Source organism: Halichoerus grypus, chromosome 6, assembly GCF_964656455.1.
Source record: "Halichoerus grypus chromosome 6, mHalGry1.hap1.1, whole genome shotgun sequence".
NCBI lineage: Eukaryota > Metazoa > Chordata > Mammalia > Carnivora > Phocidae > Halichoerus > Halichoerus grypus.
In genome coordinates, this window is record NC_135717.1 from 140,928,031 (window position 1) to 140,949,167 (window position 21,137).

Below are 21,137 nucleotides of genomic sequence, written 5' to 3' on the forward strand. Positions count from 1 at the left end.
AATTGCCTCTTTTTGGAACCAATTTTTGATTGTAAATAATTTTAATGAGGTAAATGAAAAAATCCAGAGCCCCACAATCTTCTAAACAAAAATGCATGCACATACATAAGCACACAGTAGGCCTGAACACAAAATATATCTGTGACTCACCTGCTTTGTGTGCCTGCTGAGGAAGAACCCGTTGTAATCTTTGTAGTAGTGCTTGTGCCGGAAAGCAGGCTTTTCTGAAGCCCAGCTGCAGAGGTAACTGTTGGTGTTGATGTGGTGCTTGGAACACTAGAACTAATCAAATCATCTGGTCTTCTACCAAAGGAGCAACTAAAGGAAAGAGTCATATCTATATAGGATGTGTTTGTATGTGTATTCTATAGTTAATGTCTATATATTACACAGATTCACAAGGCTAGGAAAAATCTAAAAAACGGTGTTCCTAAATACACCACCAGCTCCAGCGCCAAGAGTTGCATCTACAACTTGCTAGGAGTCTGGATGATTTCACTAATTTGGTAGTGTATCATTTTACTGCCTCCCCCCTCCCTCAGTAGGACTCAAAGATGATCTGATCTGGTATTTTTCATTCCTGGACTGTTCCAGACCATATGGTCATGCCAGACTGGGTCTGAGAAAAACACTTACGTTTAGTTTTACTCAGGGAAAGTGAAGATGGACCTTTTTGAAGAAAAGTGTTTCAGCAATGAGTCACATCCTTAGAAATGACCCATGCCTATATTATACTTGTTCATCTTTTACTCTTCTTTTTGGCTGCTTTTAGCAGAGAAAATATTTAAAGGTTTTTCTCCCCTCCTCTCCAATGTGATTTTATTACGGACATTTCCATATCTCTGAGTTCTAAGAAACGTAGAAACTTCTAGGTCAGTAAATAATGACCAGATCAATGAAGACACTGATCTATTTCAACTGCTCTAGTTAATTATATAAGGAGTTCCTTTTAAATATGCTACAATCTAAAAGATACTTCCTAATAAATCAAATCTAATGAAACATATATATATAATAGGAAGGCATAAGTAGAAGCAAATTTTCACCCATCTTTAAATATATATTCTGGGTCTTTAAATGATGTTTTATTTAAACAACAAAAGACATATTTATAAAAGTGCATTATTTTCTTAATGATATTAAACTGAGGACTCCAAACAAATTGCCTCATATTTTTATAAAAGACATGAAAGTTATTCAAGAATTATATTACCTTTTATGATAAGTTGATCCTTCATTAATTGAGCTATTCTTTTTGAGATCATCTTCCCATTTTCTTCTTGTGTAAGAACTACTTGTTCGCAAACTTGAAGAATCTCTGTGAAAAGAACATCCTTCAAATTCTGGTATATAATTTTAAAATAGGGTTAAGAAAGCTGTATATTAATAAACATTAGTAGAAGCAGAAACTAGTAAAATCCCTTGGGAAAACACTCTGGCACATTATTAAGAAGTGAAAGTAATTCCAGTTCTAAGATTCTATCCCTAGGGTATAATCCTAATTATAGGGGGGGAAAATTAAGACGTTTACTGAAGTTTTACTTATGATCACAAAATATGGGGAGGGGATAGGGCAGAGCGAGAATCCCAGGAAGGCTCCAGGACCAGCACGGAGCCCAACACGGGGCTCAATCTCACGACCCTGAGATCATGACCTGAGCTGGAATCAAGAGTTGGACGCTTAACCGAATGAGTCACCCAGGCACCCCAATAAAGATTTCATAGTAAAAACATAGAGCAAATCATAATGAATCCACCTGTTTTCTTTCTCTTCAATGTCAGATGTACTGGCTAGTCGTCTTGGTATTGTAGGTGCAACATATGCAAGCCTAGTTCCTTTACTATCTTTCTCCTACACAACAGGAAAAAAAAATGAGTAAAAATAAATCTGTGTGATGATTATAGGAGCTGCTAGAAGTATTAAGGAAAAAGTATTCAACAATGTACAATTATACAGCCATCACAGTGGATAGTATTTTTCCAAAGTTCCTAGCTATACTCTAAAATTAATGTCTATCTATAGTACTATAAACACTAAAGGACAAAGTGTTTAAACCAATTTTCTTTTCTTTCTCCTTTAATCTAGAATTAGACAATATTTTAGTATAAGGAAAAAAAACCCCTCCACATTTTAATGACTTTTTCTAAATTTCTATAACAGATTATATAAGGTAATGCAGTATAATAAAGTAAAATATTCTTCTTTTTCCAGGGAAATAGGCTCAAATATGGTTGACTGGTAAGTCCCAATTATTATTTACTACTTTGATATAACATTAAAATATTCAGAACAAAAATTACGAAAATTACATTTATCCAAATCTGGTTGAAACTATAGTAGCAAGGCCATCTGATACGTTCCCACTATACTGGCATCAAGTACTTGGAAAATAATGGGGCAGTCAATTTGTACAAAACAAAAAAACATTAAAATTACTTGATGAGAAATTCCATTTCTGAATTTCTGACACAAAGAAACACTTTTAAATAGAGGAAGGAAACGATATGGAAAAAAGTCTAAGCACTGAAAATGCAATAGAAAATAAATAATCCAGCTATATAAAGTATCACTGAATGAACTGTGGTACATTCTATTTGATATAATTTATAATTTAATACTCCTTTCCAAATATAGTTATTAAAACTACTCATTAGAAGGATGTTGCTTTTGATGTATCAGATGAGAAAGCAGATAAAAAAATTGCAGACACTGGATAAATGCAACCTAGGAGTATAATTACATTCTGGAATAAATAAATTCTAGAATAAATGCCCCTTAATACATTTTATTGTAAGCTCTCAAGTAGGTAAGGGATTCATTTAAGTATAATCTCATAATTTATTTTTTTGGCGAATACATCTGATTTTCCCAACACTTAGAGAGGCACACTTCATTTTATTGCATTTAACAGATATTGTGGTTTTCATAAAATGAAATTTGTTACAACCCTGCATCAAGCAAGTACATCCCAGCCATTTTCCAACAGCATTTGCTCACTTTGTGTCTCTGTGTCACATTTTGGTGAGTCCCACAATATTTCAAAGTATTTCAATTTTCTTTTTTAAAGATTTATTTTTTTGTTTGAGAGAGCATGCATGCAAGCAGGGGAAGGGGCAGAAGGAGAGGGAGAGAGAATCTCAAGCAAACTCTGCACTGAGTGAAGAGCCCGATGAGGGGCTTCATCTCACGACCCTGAGATCATAATCTGAGCCAACACCAAGAGTCAGATACTTAACTGAATGAGCTGCCCAGGCACCCTCAAGCTTTTTCATTATTATTACATTTGCTATGGTAATCTATGATCAGTGATCATGACCTGCTGAAAGCTCAGATTATGGTTAGCATTTTTTAGCAATAAAGTATTTTTTAATTAAGGTATGTATATTTTCTTTAGACATAATGCTATTGCACACTTAAGAGACTACAGTATAGTGTAAATATATTTTCTTATATACAGTGGGAAACAAAAAAATTCATTTGACTTGCTTTACTGCAGTGGTCTGGAGTCAAACCCACACTATCTCGGATATATGCCTGTAATTCCATATTGACATCTGTTTAAGGTAGGTATATTTGTATTATTATCATGCAATTCATTAAGTCAGGTGAATTAAGTTGATACACAGATCTAATAATGATACACAGTAGAAAATCCATCAGATCTGATGTTCCTAGAAAACAAATTATTAGAGTTTTGATAGAAACCAGATTAGGAAATAGATTACCTTTTCTTTATTATCCAAAGAGGAGGAAAGCCTGGGACTTGAAGCTGAACGCATCACCCCTGCAGTGTCTTTGTCTTTCTGAGCCTCTTTAGATGCTGTGATTTCTGCAAGTGCGCCATAACTGCCGGTCTTTCTAAGTCCTAGCCTCCAAGATGCAGGAGACTCATCTTTTCTCTCTTCTTCTTTGGGAGAAACTTTTGTAGCTGAGGTTGGAAACTGTTTTTATTTTATTTTTAAGGAGAAGAAAAAATAATTATCAAGACTGATCAACCCTTAAGCTGGAAATGACAAGTTTACAGATAATACGTCTCAAATTATAGTTAATAGTTTCAGGAGAAACACTTTTACTAAGTAGGTTAATGTCTTAGTAAAAAATGTAAAGATCTAAAACTGAAAAAAAAAAAAAATAGAACTACCTTTCCAAAAGTTAGATTTAATAAAACACACTCCACACTTTATATCACACAGAAAAATTATGATGCAAATACAGAGAACGGAAATGAGCACACCATAAGGACTTTAAAACCATGCATCTTTGGCACCAGTATTTATATTAAACTTGTTATGTTGTAACCTAATATAAATCCTTGCACATAGAAATGCCTCACCATAGATTTTTCACCCTTATTGGGCACAAGAACAATGCCAGTTTTGCGCAAGCCCTGCCTCCATGATGCAGGATCTACTGATTCCACCACAGGCATGATAGGAGCAATGAAATCATACTAAAGCCAATTAAAATAAGACAGGTAAAGAGATAAAGATTGAAAGCATAAAAACAGAAAAGGAAGTTACGAACAAAACACACTTTTTAAAAAAAAAGGTTTTTATAGCAAATTAAAGCCCAATAACTGGGTAATGATCCAATCTTAAGTTACTGGGAACAAGTTCTAGTTTTAGTATGAGAGAAAGATTCTGAAAGAATCTAATAAAGAAATTTCTAAAGCAGTTAAAGGCACATGGAGCAGATGATGTTATAGTATATGAATGAGCAAACTGCACTTGAATTTTGTTTTTATTCATTTATATACTTGGGTTAAAACATTTTTAATCCAGCATAATCAACAAAATGTAGTAACTGACATATCTTCCATTTATGATATTTAATTCATCAATATTTTAATATCATAGCCTTAAACTATTTGATTTTACAAAATATTAAACATTTTAACTAAAAGCTAATTTTTTATACAAATACTTACTTCATTTTCAAGGCTTTCCAAAAGCCATAAAAATGAAACATCTGTTATCTTTACCTACTTCATTTCATCAACTCAGAGTTTAAATATTTAACCGCAGTTAAGAATAGATGGGTGAATATAGCAACTAACAAGTTCCTATAATTATAGGATATGGGTAATTAAAAAAAAAACAACACTTTTCCCCATATTTATTGCCAAAGTTTGCTATCATTAGCAGTTTAAGAGAGCTTATTAAAGCACCCAGGATGTCAAAGGACTACTTCATAGACACAACTATTGTGTAAGATACTTCTGATACCTCCTGTAATTCCTATCAATAGGGTAAAAAAACAGACTCAAGATACACAGCATTCCCCAGTTCCCAAAATGTGCGCTGAAGAATTCTAGGGTGCCAGTATAAAATCACAAGGGACTGTGGGGTATTTTAAAGTTTTAAGAGAAAGCACAGTGACACCTGTTGGACGCTGCACAAACTGCCATTGTTAACTTACTTGCACTTAACTACTTAATGAATGAAACGAAGAGGTACTTCTCTGGCCAAGAGGCACTGTGAAAAAAATTAATAAACCATTAAGGGTTCCACTGACTGAGAAAGTCCGGGGACTTCTGTAAACATTGTATACAATAAGACAGGCACTGAGATGATTGGTTATTGATTTCTGAGTCTAAAGTCGTAGCATCCAAGAATAGGGGTTGGAAAACTTTTCTGTAAAGGACCAGATTGTGAATTTTAGGCTTTGCAAACCATAGGGTCTCTGTTTCAACTATTCATCTACACTGTTGGACCAAAGTAGCCACAGGTAATACATAAGTGAATGAATGTGGCTATGTTCTAATAAAACTTTATTTAGGTACATTGAAATTTGAATTTGTGTCACAAAACATTCTTTTGATTTTCCCAACCATTTAAAAATATTAAAACCATTCTAATATGTGGGCTGTACAAAAACAGGTAGTGGGCCAGCTCTTGGCCCACGGACCATGGTTTGCCAATTCGTCACCTAGAACCTCCCCCAAACTGGAAATAAAGTTACTCCTCCAGGACAAATAGGTAACCTAACGTTTACTGAATGGTACAACAGAAGCTAACATTTAATAGATGTTTGCTCCTGTCAGGCTCTAAGCTTAAAAGTCTTTCACATGGGTAATCCTTGCAACCACCCAGTGCTATTTTAGAGTTGAGAAAAATGAGGCAGTATTATCAATTTTGAAATGGACATTTGTTGCACTATAATGACTGATATATCTCCATTCTGCCTAATGTGAATTTGGATTTATTGGTTTCTGTGTTTCAAAGCTCCTTTCAATTTTACTTGATCTATAAATGAACATCTCTAAAATACTCAACTATACCCACTCCCTGAAACTCTTTGACTTTTGTAAACAGTACACTGTTTTGACTTTCTTACTTTTCTGACCACCTTCCTTCTTGGTCTTTTTGCTGTTGTTAGCACAGTCCTGCAACATAAGCTTCTCAAGACTCTGTTTTCAGATCTCCTATCTTCCCTTTCTACTTTCTTCTCCTGCAGGAATAGGGTCTTCTATACTTCCTCAGGCTAAATATTAACAGTACTCAGCTTATTCTCAAATTTGTTATCTCTAGTTCAGCCTGACTCCTAAATTCCCAGTCCTGAGAATTTTTTTTTTTTAAAGATTTTATTTATTTATTTGACACAGAGAGAGAGAGAGAGCACAAGCAGGGGGAGTGGCAGGCAGAGGGAGAGGGAGAAGCAGGCTCTCCGCTGAGCAAGGAACCCGATGCGGGGCTCGATCCCAGGACCCTGGGAATGTGACCTGAGCCGAAGGCAGCCGCTTAACCGAATGAGCCACCCAGGAGCCCCAGCCAGTCCTGAATTTCTATTTACCTAGAGAATGAACTATCTAGAACTACAACTGGAACCTGAAACTCAACATATTTAAAATCAAACACCTTTATTTCCAAACTGGCTCACCCTCAGTTCCCTATTTCTGTTGGTAGCACAATAAATTTCTTCACTTCCCTATATTTGAAATTTCATAGTCCTGTTAGACTTCTTAGTCATCTCCCCCCATTTATAAATTAGGTGCCAAGTCTCTGAATCTCCTTGTCCTTTATAAGACCACTGCCACTTCTCTAGTCTATCATCTTGGGCAACTTCAATAACTTCCTTTTTTTAAATTTTTTATTTTTTTCTAGGAGCCAAGAGATAATATATTAAGATTTGAACCCTCCTACACTGTTGGTGGGAATGCAAGCTGGTGCAGCCACTCTGGAAAACAGTATGGAGGTTCCTAAAAAGTTGAAAATACAGCTACCATACGACCCAGCAATTGCACTACTGGGTATTTACCCCAAAGATACAAATGTAGGGACCCAAAGGGGTACGTGCACCCCAATGTTTATAGCAGCAATGTCCACAATAGCCAAACTATGTAAAGAGCCAAGATATCCATCATGAGATGAATGGATAAAGAAGATGTGGTATATATATACAATGGAATATTATGCAGCCATCAAAAGGAATGAAATCTTACCATTTGCCCATGACATGGATGGAACTGGAGGGTATTATGCTGAGCGAAATAAGTCAATCAGAGAAAGACATGTATCATATGACCTCACTGATATGAGGAATTCTTAATCTCAGGAAACAAACTGAGGGTTGCTGGAGTGGTGGGGGGTGGGAGGGATGGGGTGGCTGGGTGATAGACACCAGGGAGGGCATGTGCTATGGTGACCACTGTGAATTGTGTAAGACTGTTGAATCACAGACCTGTACCTCTGAAACAAATAATACATTATATGTTTAAAAAAAAAAAAGAATAAGAAGATAGAAGGAAGGAAAAAATGAAGGGGGGGAAATCGGAGGGGGAGACAAGCCATGAGAGACTATGGACTCTTGAGAAACAAACTGAGGGTTCTAGAGGGGAGGGGAGTGGGGGAATGGGCTAGCCTGGTGATGGGTATTAAAGAGGGCACGTACTGAATGGAGCACTGGGTGTTATACGCAAACAATGAATCATGGAACACTACATCAAAAAAAAATATGAAATGAAATCAATAAAAAAACTTTCTATTCGGGGCACCTGGGTGGCTCAGTTGGTTAAGCGACTGCCTTCGGCTCAGGTCATGATCCTGGAATCCCAGGATCGAGTCCCGCATCGGGCTCCCTGCTCAGTGGGGAGTCTGCTTCTCCCTCTGACCCTCCCCCGTCTCATGCTCTCTATCTCATTCTCTCTCTCAAATAAATTTAAAAAAACAAACAAACAAAAAAAAACTTTCTATTCAATCTTCTCTCAATTAGCCTCCCTTCAAATACACCTGTATGTTCCTGCCCAATTAATATTCTCATGGCCCTGTTCAAACATTTTCAATGGTTCTCTACTATCTATCAAACTATAAAAATGTTACCATAGAAATGAAAACATTCCGTAATTTGGCTTTACTTTTCCTGTTTTACTTTGTATATGTACCCTATAAATCAACCAAACTACACAACTTATTTTTCCTGCAAAATATTTCACATTATCCCTACTTTGCTCACATTGTTTCTCTTCTCTTCCTTTCAGTAAACTGTACAAACTCTCCTATTAGTTGAAATACTACCTACTCATTCAAGATCTCAAATGTTCTAATTTTATTTCCTCAAATAAATACGATCTCTTCCATTTTTTTCCCAAGATAAACCGTCATTCTATATTTGTACACTTTTATTGGCATACATATGGCCACAGTACATAGTTTTTTATTAAATTACTATTACACTTAATAATTGGATTCAACTAACCAAAACACTTAATTCTAAAAAAATTATGAATTTTTACCATCTAGTAAATACAGCTTACACTTACCAGAATTTATGTGCATACGGAAAAGTAGGTAATCTTTTTCAGAGATCGCAGCAATATTTATTTTGATTAAAGAGAGGTATATAAACTTACTGTTAATATTTTAAAGTTTACTTATTATTATTTTTTTAATAATCTCTACACCCATTGCAGGCTTTAAACTCATGACCCCGACCGAGATCAAGAGTTGCATGCTCTCCTGACGGAGCCAGCCAGGTGCCCCTACTGTTAAAACTTTAAATCATAAAACCAAACTGATGGTTTTATAGGAAACATCTCTATAAATCACAGGCCTGGTCTCTCTTTAATCTTAGCTGAAGAGTTAAGAACTTAAGGGAAGATCATTTAAAGAGACTATATCTACATTTCTCTGTAGCTACCCTGAATTATTAGAGATAATAATAAGTGATATTTAATATTGTTTTAGAGCTTCCTGTTTTGTGATCTATTTCTTGCTATGTGTGTGTACGCGCGTGTGTGATTTTTTTTAAAATTTTTTTAAAGATTTTATTTATTTATTTGACAGAGAGCACAAGCGGGGAGTGGCAGGCAGAGGGAGAGGGAGAAGCAGACTCCCCACTGAGCAGGGAGCCCGATGTGGGACTTGATCCCAGGACCCCGAGATCATGACCTGAGCTGAAGGCAGACGTTTAACTGACTGAGCCATCCAGGCGCCCCTGTGTGTGCATTTCTATACAGTTTATGCACTGGTGGAGGAAGCAAGAAAACTTAAGATACCTTTGTCTATATATCAAAACTAGAGTAGTGAGTGGGAACCTAAAAATAGAACTCTGAACTACAAAATCTTTTAATATGCATTTTACAGATTAACAATTCATCTAAGGAAATTCATCTGTTAGGACTCTAAGTTAAAGGGAAATTCTTGAAACTAACTTAGAAAACATTAAAATGCTAAATTAACATAAAAAGTATCACTTAACATAATAATGGGCTTTAAAAGTCATACAAAATAAGATTGCTCTAGCCATTAAAATAATACTTCAAGTTATTTGTACGCCACAACTTTATTGATTAAAATAAAATTTGGCCACAAAACCTTAAGAACAAAGACTAAATAAATGTAATCTTCAAAGTAAGTTATGATACCTGAAACTGAGAATGAAATGGAGTTTCTACATACGCAAATCACAGAAAGCAGATAGTTGTTATTAGATCAATTTAATTACAGAATCAGAAGTAGTTCTGAATAAGGATTTTTATAGCCAAGAGGTTACAGGCCTAACTCTAACAGTTATTATTACTTTAATAATTATTAAAAGTTATTAAGAGCAATTAAGTTATTAAATCGGGGCTATGCTTAAGAAAAATATAATTGATCAAAAGGAGTCTACTGCAATTATTTGACTATAGTAGGAAAGAGATCGCTTAGCTAAATACTCAAAAGAATGAGAGCCAGTTATTTGTGGCCAGATATTTCAGGGGATGGAGCTTTTGGGAACTTTTGATAATCCTATAATTTTAACAGTAAATCAAAAGAGCTAAAGTTTGGTACTCATTGAAGACATATACAAGGGCTCTAGAATTAAATAAAGTTTCAAACAGCCTATGGTGACTCCAGTTATAGCATGATAATCATCTTTAAAATTCTGCAGACAGATTACCCCCAGAGAACTGCATTTTTAAGCATATATAATATAATTATTATCATATGAATGCAGGTTCTAGCTGAATTCAGGAAGCCCTCAATTATGGAATACAGAAGGTAAGATAAATCATTCATATATTTCCCTGATATTCAAAATGTACCACTGAAATCCATACATTTCTACCACTAAGAACCCACATTATCACTTTCCTTAGCAAGAGTTTTAGAGGAAGATTATTACTAGCAGTATGGAGTTTCAAAAACTTCTCTAGTTTATTATTCTAAACATTTTGACCACTTGGAGCCAAATCCAAAGATTAACAAAACTGACAACGTAATAGAAACACTATGGGGATTTAAAATCAGTCCTCAAACCCATGCAAACCAAATAATGTCAGATAAGCAACAAAATAAGAAGTCCAAAGGCAGAGACACGACAGTTAAACACAATGTGCAATCCCTCAGTGGACCCTTGATTTGAAAAAACAAACAGAAAAACATTAGTAGGAGGACAACTGAAAAAATCTTGACTATGGTTTGTATATAATGAACATAGATAACAGTATTATACCAAAGTTAAATATCCTAAATAGGATCATTTTAGTATGGGAATGAAGGATAACGCTTTCGTATTTAGGAGATACATACTCAAGTATTTAGGGGTAAAGTGTTATGTTAATTGCACTCAATTCTTAAATGTTTCCACAAAAAAGTGTGTGTGTGTGTGTGTGTGTACACAGAGGGACATGAGTATGCTCATTAAAGATAAGTAAGGGTGGTTGGGAGAAGCCTTTAAAAAGAGACCAATGGTAAACAAAACAAAACCTATAATCTTTGAGTTAAAAGAAGTACAGGTTCTGGATCAACACACACTTCCTGGGAAGCACTGTTTGGTGAAGAAAAGGAAGCAAAAGGACAGAGAACAAATGGGGAACAGAATAAGGGAGAAGAGGAAGAAATAAAACTAACATTTTGAGAGCACTTAGTCACTAGCCAGGCTCTCTCTCTCAATCAAGGCTTATAATGCTAATTTACTTTCTCTTTTTGTTTATTATTTTTGTTTTGCCTTTTCCCTGACAGATAAGGAAGACAGTAACTTGCTCAATGCCCTTACAATTAATAAGAGGTGGGGTCAGGAGTGGATCTCTGGTTTGTCTGACATCCAGAGATCATGCTCTTACTGGTATACCATACTTGCATGCCTGGTGCTTTGTACAGAGTTAGAAAATCTAGATGCTAGCTCTCTCATTGACTTATGATAGTACTTTCTGTGCTTAACTGTGAAATTATCAAAATGCGCCTTTACTTACCAGGGATAAAGGATATAAAACCCATGTTTCTCAAAAGTTCAACAGAAATAAAAACTACCATGACCATCATCATTAGTTTTCATATGCAAACTAATACTTTAAAAAGTATTTTTTAAAAAGAATACGGTTGAAAGGAAATCTCAGTCAAATTATAAAAGAAAAATATATTCTTATTCTAAACCTTAAATATTTTTGGAATAAACCATAAAAATTTAAGAACTGTCTCAATGCTTTAGTACTTAAACAGAATATATGTATTTTTAGCAAACACAATTTTGGCTTACCTTTTTCATAGGTGATGTAGGTGTTGCCTGACCAGATGACACAGGTGTTGTAACAGCTACAGGAGCTGCTTGTGTACTAGAAGTATTGGCATTAGTTACAGAAGCCATGGGCTTTGTCTTATCTATTACCAAAACATGAAAAACATGGAGTCAAGATTCAGTATGGATTGTTTCAATGTCTAGAAAAATAGTATTTTATATTCATTTTTGTTTAAGGTTTTGTTAATTCAAGTCTTTTCCATTTTTTCCCCCTTTTAACAAGTGAATTTTTTAAGGAGTTTCTAGAAATGTCTCAATATGCATGCAGAAACAAATAACAGAACATGATGACATAACAAAGCTTCTAAGAATAAAAAGCAAAACCAGAATCTGATTTTCATACTTTTAACACTATAGAAATATAAAAAAATTAATATTTAAAAGCTGAACAGGATGCCTGGGTGGCTCAGCCGGTTAAGTGCCTGCCTGCAGCTCAGGTCATGATCCCAGGGTTCATGAACACGGACTGATTCATGAGTGTAATTGTATTTGTGGTTAATTTATTTAACCCCCATCGGGCTCCCTGCTCATCGGAGAGCCTGCTTCTCCCTCTCCCTGCCACTCCCCCCCCCACTTGTGCTCTCTCTTTCTCTCTGACAAATAAATAAAATCTTAAAAAAAAAAAAAAAAAAGCTGAATGCATGAATACAGTGCAACTAAAAAGATTACAAGAGCTATACAATTTTTCTAATAGATCTACAATTTACATTGTTTATTTAAAACTCATAGTTCTTCTTTATTCCAGGAAATCTAAAAAGTGCTTTTTGTCAATAAACAGCTTATATTCCTGTCAAATAGCATGCTTAAATGTCACAAAGAGCATATTTGCTCACCCCTAAAAAGTCTAATCTTAAACCAGAATATTAGTTGATTTAAGATTAAATCTCTTTTCACAATGTATTGAGACAATTTCCAACTAACAATGAAGCACTTGGAAAAACGTTTTTGAAAACATCGATGCCAGAAAAGATTCAGACTGTATTTGAACACATATTTTTAAAGATTTACTTATTTGAGAGAGAGAGCACACGCACACGAGTGTGAGAGGGAGAGAGAATCTCAAGCAGACTCCACGCTGAGCACAAAGCCTGACACAGGGCTTGATCTCACAACCCTGATATCACCACCTGAGTCAGATGCTTAACCAACTGCACAACCCAGGTACCCCTATATTTGAACATAGAAATCAGACTGGCTTTTAGCAAAAACAGTTACCTATAAATTTAAATCTATAAATTAACTGTAATTTATAAATGGGCCAGAAAGGCTTACTTTTCAAATGGTCAAAGATCATTTATCTAGTTTTAAAATAGTCCTTTGGTTTCAAAATGAGGGAGGACAGGTATTCTTCTATACTTTTGAGAAGAAATATAGTACTTTAAAACTCTATGAGATACTCATTTTCATTATACTCATATTCATTAAACCTCTCTCTCTCCCTTAGGTCAGTTTCCCAAAATAATTTTCCACCTTATCATTATTGTATGCCATTATACTTTATAAGTAGACAATATTAAAATATAATTATCTTTAGGGCCATATATACACATGTATAAACACCAAACAGTTCTGAATTGATTCATTCAATTCTATTTGTGACTAAGAAAATACCCACAAGATGTTAATAGGGTGAAAAGCATAATATCTCAAACCATACCAAAGAACAAGGCGAAAGTGGCTCATTTAAAAACCACTATGATCTTAGCTTTTTGAATAAACTGAATGAGCTAACCACAGTCTAATAAACTTTATTCTCATTGTTAAACAATACCTCTTTTCATTCAATAGAAGCTAAGCCTATTCAGTACAATTTAAGTACAAATCATGCATAATCTATTAGACCATCATCCTGGAAAACAGTCTACCTAACTGGAGAGAGTAATTCAACAAATATTTTTAAATGTCTCCATATTTCAAGTACTAGGTACTGCGTCCTACTGTCCTAGGTAGGTACTGGGGATATACCAGTTGATGAAAAACCAAAATATCTTAACCACATACAGCTTACAGTCTAGTAGGAAAAATAAATAACAAACAAGATAAAATTCAAGATTTTTTTTCCTTTTATTTTCTCCTTTTTCCTTTTGGTTTAAATATTTGCTATATATAGTATCCATTTAAAGCAGGAAAAATCGGAGAAATCTGAGATTAGAGAAATCCGAGATTAAATAAATTAACCACAAATACAATTACACTCATGAATCAGTCCGTGTTCTTAAACTCTGTGCATGCTCATTCTCATATAATTTATTTTTATAATTAGAAATACTTTCAATAGCGTGTCATAAAAAAGAGTTATAATATTCAATGACTACCTGGTTGCTTTAGTTTCCAATTTTACCTATACTCTCACCAAGACAAAAGATATGCTGACTCACCTGACCAGCAATATGACAGTAATAAATTAAAAATTATATCCCTGGTGACTAGAACCTAGCCATTCACATATCTCAAAAACACTTTGTGTTTTACCAAAAAATAATTTACTTGTAGGATTAGTAAGCTTCAAAAAACAAAGGAATTTAAGACACAGTACCTGGCAACAAAGCTAGCCTTTATCTGTTTAATAACATTTTGTTTTTAATGGGAAACAGATAATCACTATCTTCTTTGATGTGTGTTTACTTAGTAAACTTTAGTTTCCCGTATTTTCTTAGCTGAAATATTTTGCTGAGTGAGTAAAAATAAAATGATCCAAAACTGTTGCTGTGTCTAGAGGAAATACAGGGAGCCCAAGAAATTCTAGGGCTTCATTTCTATTTACTGATGACCACCATACTGGTCCTGATAATTTTTTCTTTTTTTTTTTTTTTGATCAAAAATCTTAATGGAAATGGACTATTTTTTCTGATAAATTTACATGTTAAAATATCAGGTTATACAACTCAAAGATGGCAATACTGGAATTTCACATTGGTCTGAAGATGTGAATGATTAACCGATGCAGAGTAAGAAAATAAATGTTATTTAATAAAAGCACTCTGGCAAATAAAATGTATAAAACCATGTGGGCCAGATGAAGCAATGCAGAAACCATACCCCTGATAATAAAAAAGAAAAGAATGTAAATTGTGATAGTGACTTTGTAAAGAAATTTGGCAACATCCATGAAAACTGAAAATGTGACACAATAACTCCATTTTTAAGTATATACCTAGTAGAATATCTCTTACCTATGTACATAAGGAGACATTGCACAAATGATCACAATGGCATTATTTGTCAACAATGGAAAAATGGGAATAAGATAAATTTTTATCAGAAGGGAAACAGATGTATTTAATGAATACTATACAACAACTAGAGGGGTAAGTTATGTAGGTAAAGATACAGATAGATGTAAACAAATCTAAAAGTTACAACTTTTGAGTGAAAAAAAAAGCAAGTTGCCTACAACTTCTAGGTATAAAAATGAAAACACAAAACTGTCCTATAATTACTATATATTACTTCTGAATGTATAAGATATGAGTATAAAATGGACTGGAAGATAAAAGAAAAAACTCAAGACAGTGATTGACTTTGGGAAGAAAGGAAAGGGAAGCAGACTAGGGTTAATGGTTAAAGGAGACAACTGTAATTTTTAAAATTTTATTATAAGAAAAATTTGAAGAAAACATAGCTAAATGTCAGCAGCTGTTCATTCTTGGTAGTTGGAATATGAAGGTGTATTTTTTTTTTTTAAAGATTATTTATTTATTTATTTGACAGAGAGAGACACAGCGAGAGAGGGAACACAAGCAGAGGGAGTGGGAGAGGGAGAAGCAGGCTCCCCGCCAAGCAGGGAGCCCGATGTGGGGCTTGATCCCAGGACTCTGGGATCATGACCTGAGCCGAAGGCAGACGCTTAACGACCGAGCCACCCAGGCGCCCCTGAAGGTGTATTATACTTTCCTGTATCTTCAAAATTTCTTGAAACAAAGCAAATTTCTCCACACCCCACAGGAAAGTATCCTGATTCAGCCTCAACTTTCTAAAATTTTACTATTGCTTAGGGAATATTTGGGATGATACTGGAACCAACTTCCTGGATTGTTGAGCCTCAGAAAGTATCAGAAGCATTCTTGAATTGCTGGGAGCCCATTCATACCCTATCTGTACCATCCTAAGGGAATCTTCACCTTCTTCAAACCTAAAAATACAGTTCAGCAAAACGCAGAGGTAAGTAAGAACCTCCAGGTCATTAGAGAACAATAAATTCACAACTATACTCAAGTTTCTAATACTCCCCGGAAGATAATTTACTGGCTTGGCAGGTATCTGAACAAGTAGCAAATCAGTCAGTAAAGTTTCAAAATTAAAGCCTGATCTTATCTTATTTTACAATGCATCAAAATTCACTGAAAATCCCATTATCCTTCAAATTTTACCTGTTTCAGCTTCTGATTCTGAGTCATCTTCTTCATCTTCTTCACTAGAGCAGCTAGATTCATCTTTCTTTCCTTCTTCTTCATCATCAACTTTTTCTTGTTCCAGAGATTCAATACGGGATGCATTTTTCTCTGGCTCAATAATCAGTGTCTCTTTGCTGTGAAAGGAAAATAGTTTTCAAAAGATTAAAAACACAAAAGACCAAAAAACACTAATTCTTCTCAGATCCACAGAATCTAATAATCATGTCCATGGCCATCATGCCAATTCATTCATAATAACAAAACCTATTTTAATATTTTACTTACTTTTTAAAGGTCTTCTGTGACTGATTATTATCCATATTGGCTGTTGATTCAATTAGTGGAGATTTCTTCTCCCGTTTTTCACTATGCAGCTTTATAAAAGTTATGGAAAGGAAAATAATACTATTAAAATAGTATTAATGAGTAAAATACAGAATTTGAAATAACAACAAAGTAGTTTTCAAAACATGAAACAAAACCAAAACAAAACAAAGATTTAAGTTTTTCCTGAAAAAAAAAGGGGGGGCTGGCTTGGATAAAGAATAAAGAGGACTAAATAGTTAAAAAGCTAGGTGAAGGACAAAGTTGGATTTTTTTACATCCCTCCAACTTTAAATCACTGACGAAGTCAGGATCCATTAGCCACTCAGGATGTCTGATGATATTTTTTACTTAAAAATCTCTTTCCTACCTACATAACTTCTTCTTCATCCAGGGCCTGCTATTTTAGAAACCTGAGATTTTATAGTCTCCACCTTCTAAGCAAACTTTATTATGAAATTACAAAAATACGTTATTTTTGAGTAGGTACATTATAGAAGTATTCATTTTGTGAAGAGGAGGTAAGAGAAATGGGGACAAGCAATACAAAAGGCTGAACACTACCACGATTCCTTTATTCTCTTTCACTGTCATTTGGTTTGACTGTCAGAAATAACTTAAAACCAAAAAGTATAAAATATCACAAAAATACTTTTTCAGCTGTCTGAAACTTAAAGCTATTAGGAAAATTCACTAATACAGACAATTTTTAGACAGTCATCAAACATACCAGATTTTGTTTCTTTTGCAATTCTTCTAAATATCCTAAAATATCCTCATCTGCTACATCAAACGCTGTCTGGCCCTGGGTAGGAAACAAAGGGGGTTGGTGACGGTAAAAAGTCAATAAACTATAAAACACCTTTGGTGATTCTGTATAATTATACAAAAAGAAGCTAGATAACATTTTGTTATGTACGTAATTTGTTATGTATGTAGTAATACAACATTATATGACTTAAAGGAGGTATGTATATAAGAAATCCATGTGAGAGATGCAGCTGATACACCTCCCCTTACTTTCTTTGGTAACAGCTCTACTGACATAAAACTCACCATACAAAAAGCCATTTAAGCACTGGGTGTTATATGAAAACATTAAATCGTGGATCACCGCATCAAAAACTAATGATGTACTGTATGGTGACTAACATAACATAATAAAATTAAAAAAAAATAAAGTGTACAACTGTATATTCATAGAGTATTACAACCTTCACCATTAACAATATAGGACATTTTCATCACCCCAAAAAGAAATGATCTCCCCACTTTTCTCATCTCCCTCCCCAACCCTCCAGCCCAAGGCAACAACTAACCTATGCACTGTTACTACAAATTTGCCTGTTCTGAACATTTCATATAAATGGAATCATACGATATGTTGGTCCTTTGTGACTGGCTTCTTTCACTTTGTATAAGGTCTTCAAGTTTCATCCATGTTGCCACATACAGCACTAACTTCAATCCTTCTTGTCGTCGAGTAACAGTCCACTGCTTGACATACCACATGTGCTAATCTATTTGTCAGTTGATGGATATTTGCTTTTGCTTTCTGCTTTTCGGTTATATATAATAAATAATACTGCTATGAACATTTGTATACAAGTTTTTGAGTGAACATTTGTTTTCATTTTCTTGGGGATACAGCTCTAGGTAAAATTACCAGATCATGTGGTAACTCCATGTTTAACCTTTTGAGGCCTTTTTTCTTTTTATTACAGCCATAAAAATTAACTAAAATCTTAATAGAGTAACAAAATAAAAATATATTTCTAAACTGCTTAAAGTTCAGCCAGCCACAGGTATGCCTCAGTTTCAAATTATTAGTTCAGATGAACATCTGTCAATCTATTTTTACTCACTGTGGAAAAGAAAATTTCAAAGAGTTGCTGACCAAACATACTAAGGTTTTCTCCTGTTGCTTGCATTTGTCCTTATAATAACCCTACTGGTACAGGTTTCCAGAATGTCAAAAAAGTTCGTTATTAGAATACATTCTACTTTATATGTTGGCCGGTATATGATCCTTTCTCAGAAAAAAATTCTACTTTTTTTCAACTAGAAAATATATCATTCTGAAAGGCAATTCAAATTTCTTTCATAAAAGGCATCTCACAGCTACAAAAAAGCCAGATGAGTAGATAATGACGACTTCTAAAATCACACAAACTCTTCCATTTAAAAACAAATCTAGGGGCGCCTGGGTGGCTCAGTTGGTTAAGCAGCTGCTTTCGGTTCAGGTCATGATCCCAGGGTCCTGGGATCGAGCCCCGCATCGGGCTCCCTGCTCAGCGGGGAGCCTGCTTCTCCTTCTCCCTCTGCCTGCCTCTCTGCCTACTTGTGCTCTATCTCTCTGTCAAATAAATAAATAAAAATATTAAAAAACAAACAGACAAACAAACAAATCTAAAACCCTCAATTCTAGACCAACATTAGGATGTTGCCATCTACTTGGACAGGAGTTACATTTCCCAGCACTACAAAATGAAATATAAGCTACCCAATATCTGAGCTGGTTTTTCCATTGTCTGTTTATAAAATAAAAAATATGGTCTATGAAATGTATCCTAAAATACATGAAATGTTACTTTATCAAGATAGGGGAATGTATGCATGTAAAATTTACAGAATTCAAAAACACTTACATATCTGCCTTTTCTTGTTAGAAAAGCTTCCCAGCAAGAATTTAAGAACCAATCTATCCTTTCCCATTCAGTCCAGGAGAAAATGTTCTAGCTTAATAAACCTTTCCCCCTATTTCAACCTTCAGTATTAAATGCTAAGAATTAAATTCCTGAAGAATAAGTGGCTCTGAAACAAAATAATTGGCTCAAATTTTGAGGGTGCCCTTTAGATTAGAAACACATGTTAATCCATTTTGCTGTATCATAGTCTCTTTGTATAATTAGTTTTATAATGTTACACATGCTACGTTATGCAAATTGTTTTCAAGATCATGTTAAGTGAAAATAACTCACTGGCTTCTTTTTAAGTATTATTTTAAGCATTTATCAACCCTTCTCATGAATGAAATACTGCACCTTAAAAATTTTTTTGAATTGTAATTAAATTTTAGCAGTGGCTAAATGCAATGGGGTTATTTTAGTGACCAAGGAATTTTCCTTTATAAGAATAAGAAACTGGATCACCTTACTAACCTTTCTTTTCACTTTCTCCCTTGATAAAGGAGTCTACTCTGCAAACAGCAGCTGACAGAGAATAAAAACTAGAGTAAAATGCAGGCTATAAGCAGAGAAAAGTTTCTAATTTCAGAAAAGCAGACCCTCAACTTAACCATGCTCATTAAACAATAGGACAGTTACGAAGGCAGCCAATTGTAAAGTTATAAACGTGACCTGGTTCTTAATTACTGTAAGGCTACTATGCTTTGTTAACGGAATGCTAACACAGTAGGGCATATAAACAGAATCACTCAACGTAACCAAGAAATAATGGAGGAGGGTACAATGCTGAGGTATGAGAAAATAAGAACTCTTTTCAATCAAGAAAACAATCTTAAAAAAAAATTACTGCTTAAAAAAATCAGTTTTCAATACATCTGTAAATTACCAGAAGCACACTAGAGCTACTGTTTAAGTCTAACCTCATAGACTCTTCATTCCTTCCTCACTTATTCTAACTGAATTGCTTTTAGAGGTGTGATCTCTCTTCATTTTCACAACAACCAGTGAAGTAGTCAGGACAAGCATTATGATTCCCATTGTACAGACGAGGAAACCTAGGCTGAGTGTATGGCATTTGCTCAAGGTCATGCAGGCAATGAAGGGAAAGCGGGAATAGAATCTAAGTCTCTACTGCTCCACTGTCTTTATAGAAAATAAGAATAAGCTCAGATAAAAGCAGGGAAAAAAAAAAATCTGTGTGCCCATTAAGCAGAAGCAGTTTTGTTATTCACTTAAATCTTTGTAATAACAGCTATCAAACTAAAAAGCTGTCTACCAATCATTGTCATATTGCATTAAAAGAAAATTCCAATTAGAAAAACATCTTAGTTAATATTTAAAAAGGGACAATATTTGGGTATACTCTAGTAAAACAATTATTTTAATTAAGGAAAAAAAATAAAAATCTTGATATTTAAAGTCTGTATCACATAATTTATAATAATGAGTTAAAATGACAGCAAATGTCTTACAACAAGTTAAAGAAACAAGACCAAAATCTCTATTTTAAGAACACTTCTCCCACTTTTATGTAGAAAGGCTTTCAAATTTTCTATATGATTTGTTGCATTTTCTATATTATACATTTACCAAAATTATATTTTCTAATAGTAAAGAATTCATCTAAATCCTGAAAGTTCTGTAAGTACTCTTTGATATCATTTTTAAAAGAAATTTACTAAAAATCTTCAATCTACAAGTAATGAAGGTATCAAATGACAAGATAAATTCACTTAA

At 34.3% G+C, this 21,137-nt stretch overlaps 1 protein-coding gene across 2 annotated transcripts in view; it reads right to left on the reverse strand.

Moving 5' to 3' along the window:
• PPP1R12A (protein phosphatase 1 regulatory subunit 12A) overlaps positions 1-21,137 on the reverse strand; it is a 143,346-nt gene that overhangs the window by 38,823 nt on the left and 83,386 nt on the right. For both annotated transcript variants that reach the window (XM_078076350.1, XM_078076351.1), the window contains 8 exons: positions 17,444-17,518; positions 16,675-16,763; positions 16,366-16,523; positions 11,957-12,078; positions 3,727-3,942; positions 1,758-1,852; positions 1,214-1,318; positions 151-318 (listed from right to left, as the gene is read on the reverse strand). In XM_078076350.1, coding sequence (XP_077932476.1) covers positions 151-318; positions 1,214-1,318; positions 1,758-1,852; positions 3,727-3,942; positions 11,957-12,078; positions 16,366-16,523; positions 16,675-16,763; positions 17,444-17,518 — 1,028 coding nt within the window. The remainder of the gene's footprint in view (positions 1-150; positions 319-1,213; positions 1,319-1,757; positions 1,853-3,726; positions 3,943-11,956; positions 12,079-16,365; positions 16,524-16,674; positions 16,764-17,443; positions 17,519-21,137) is intronic.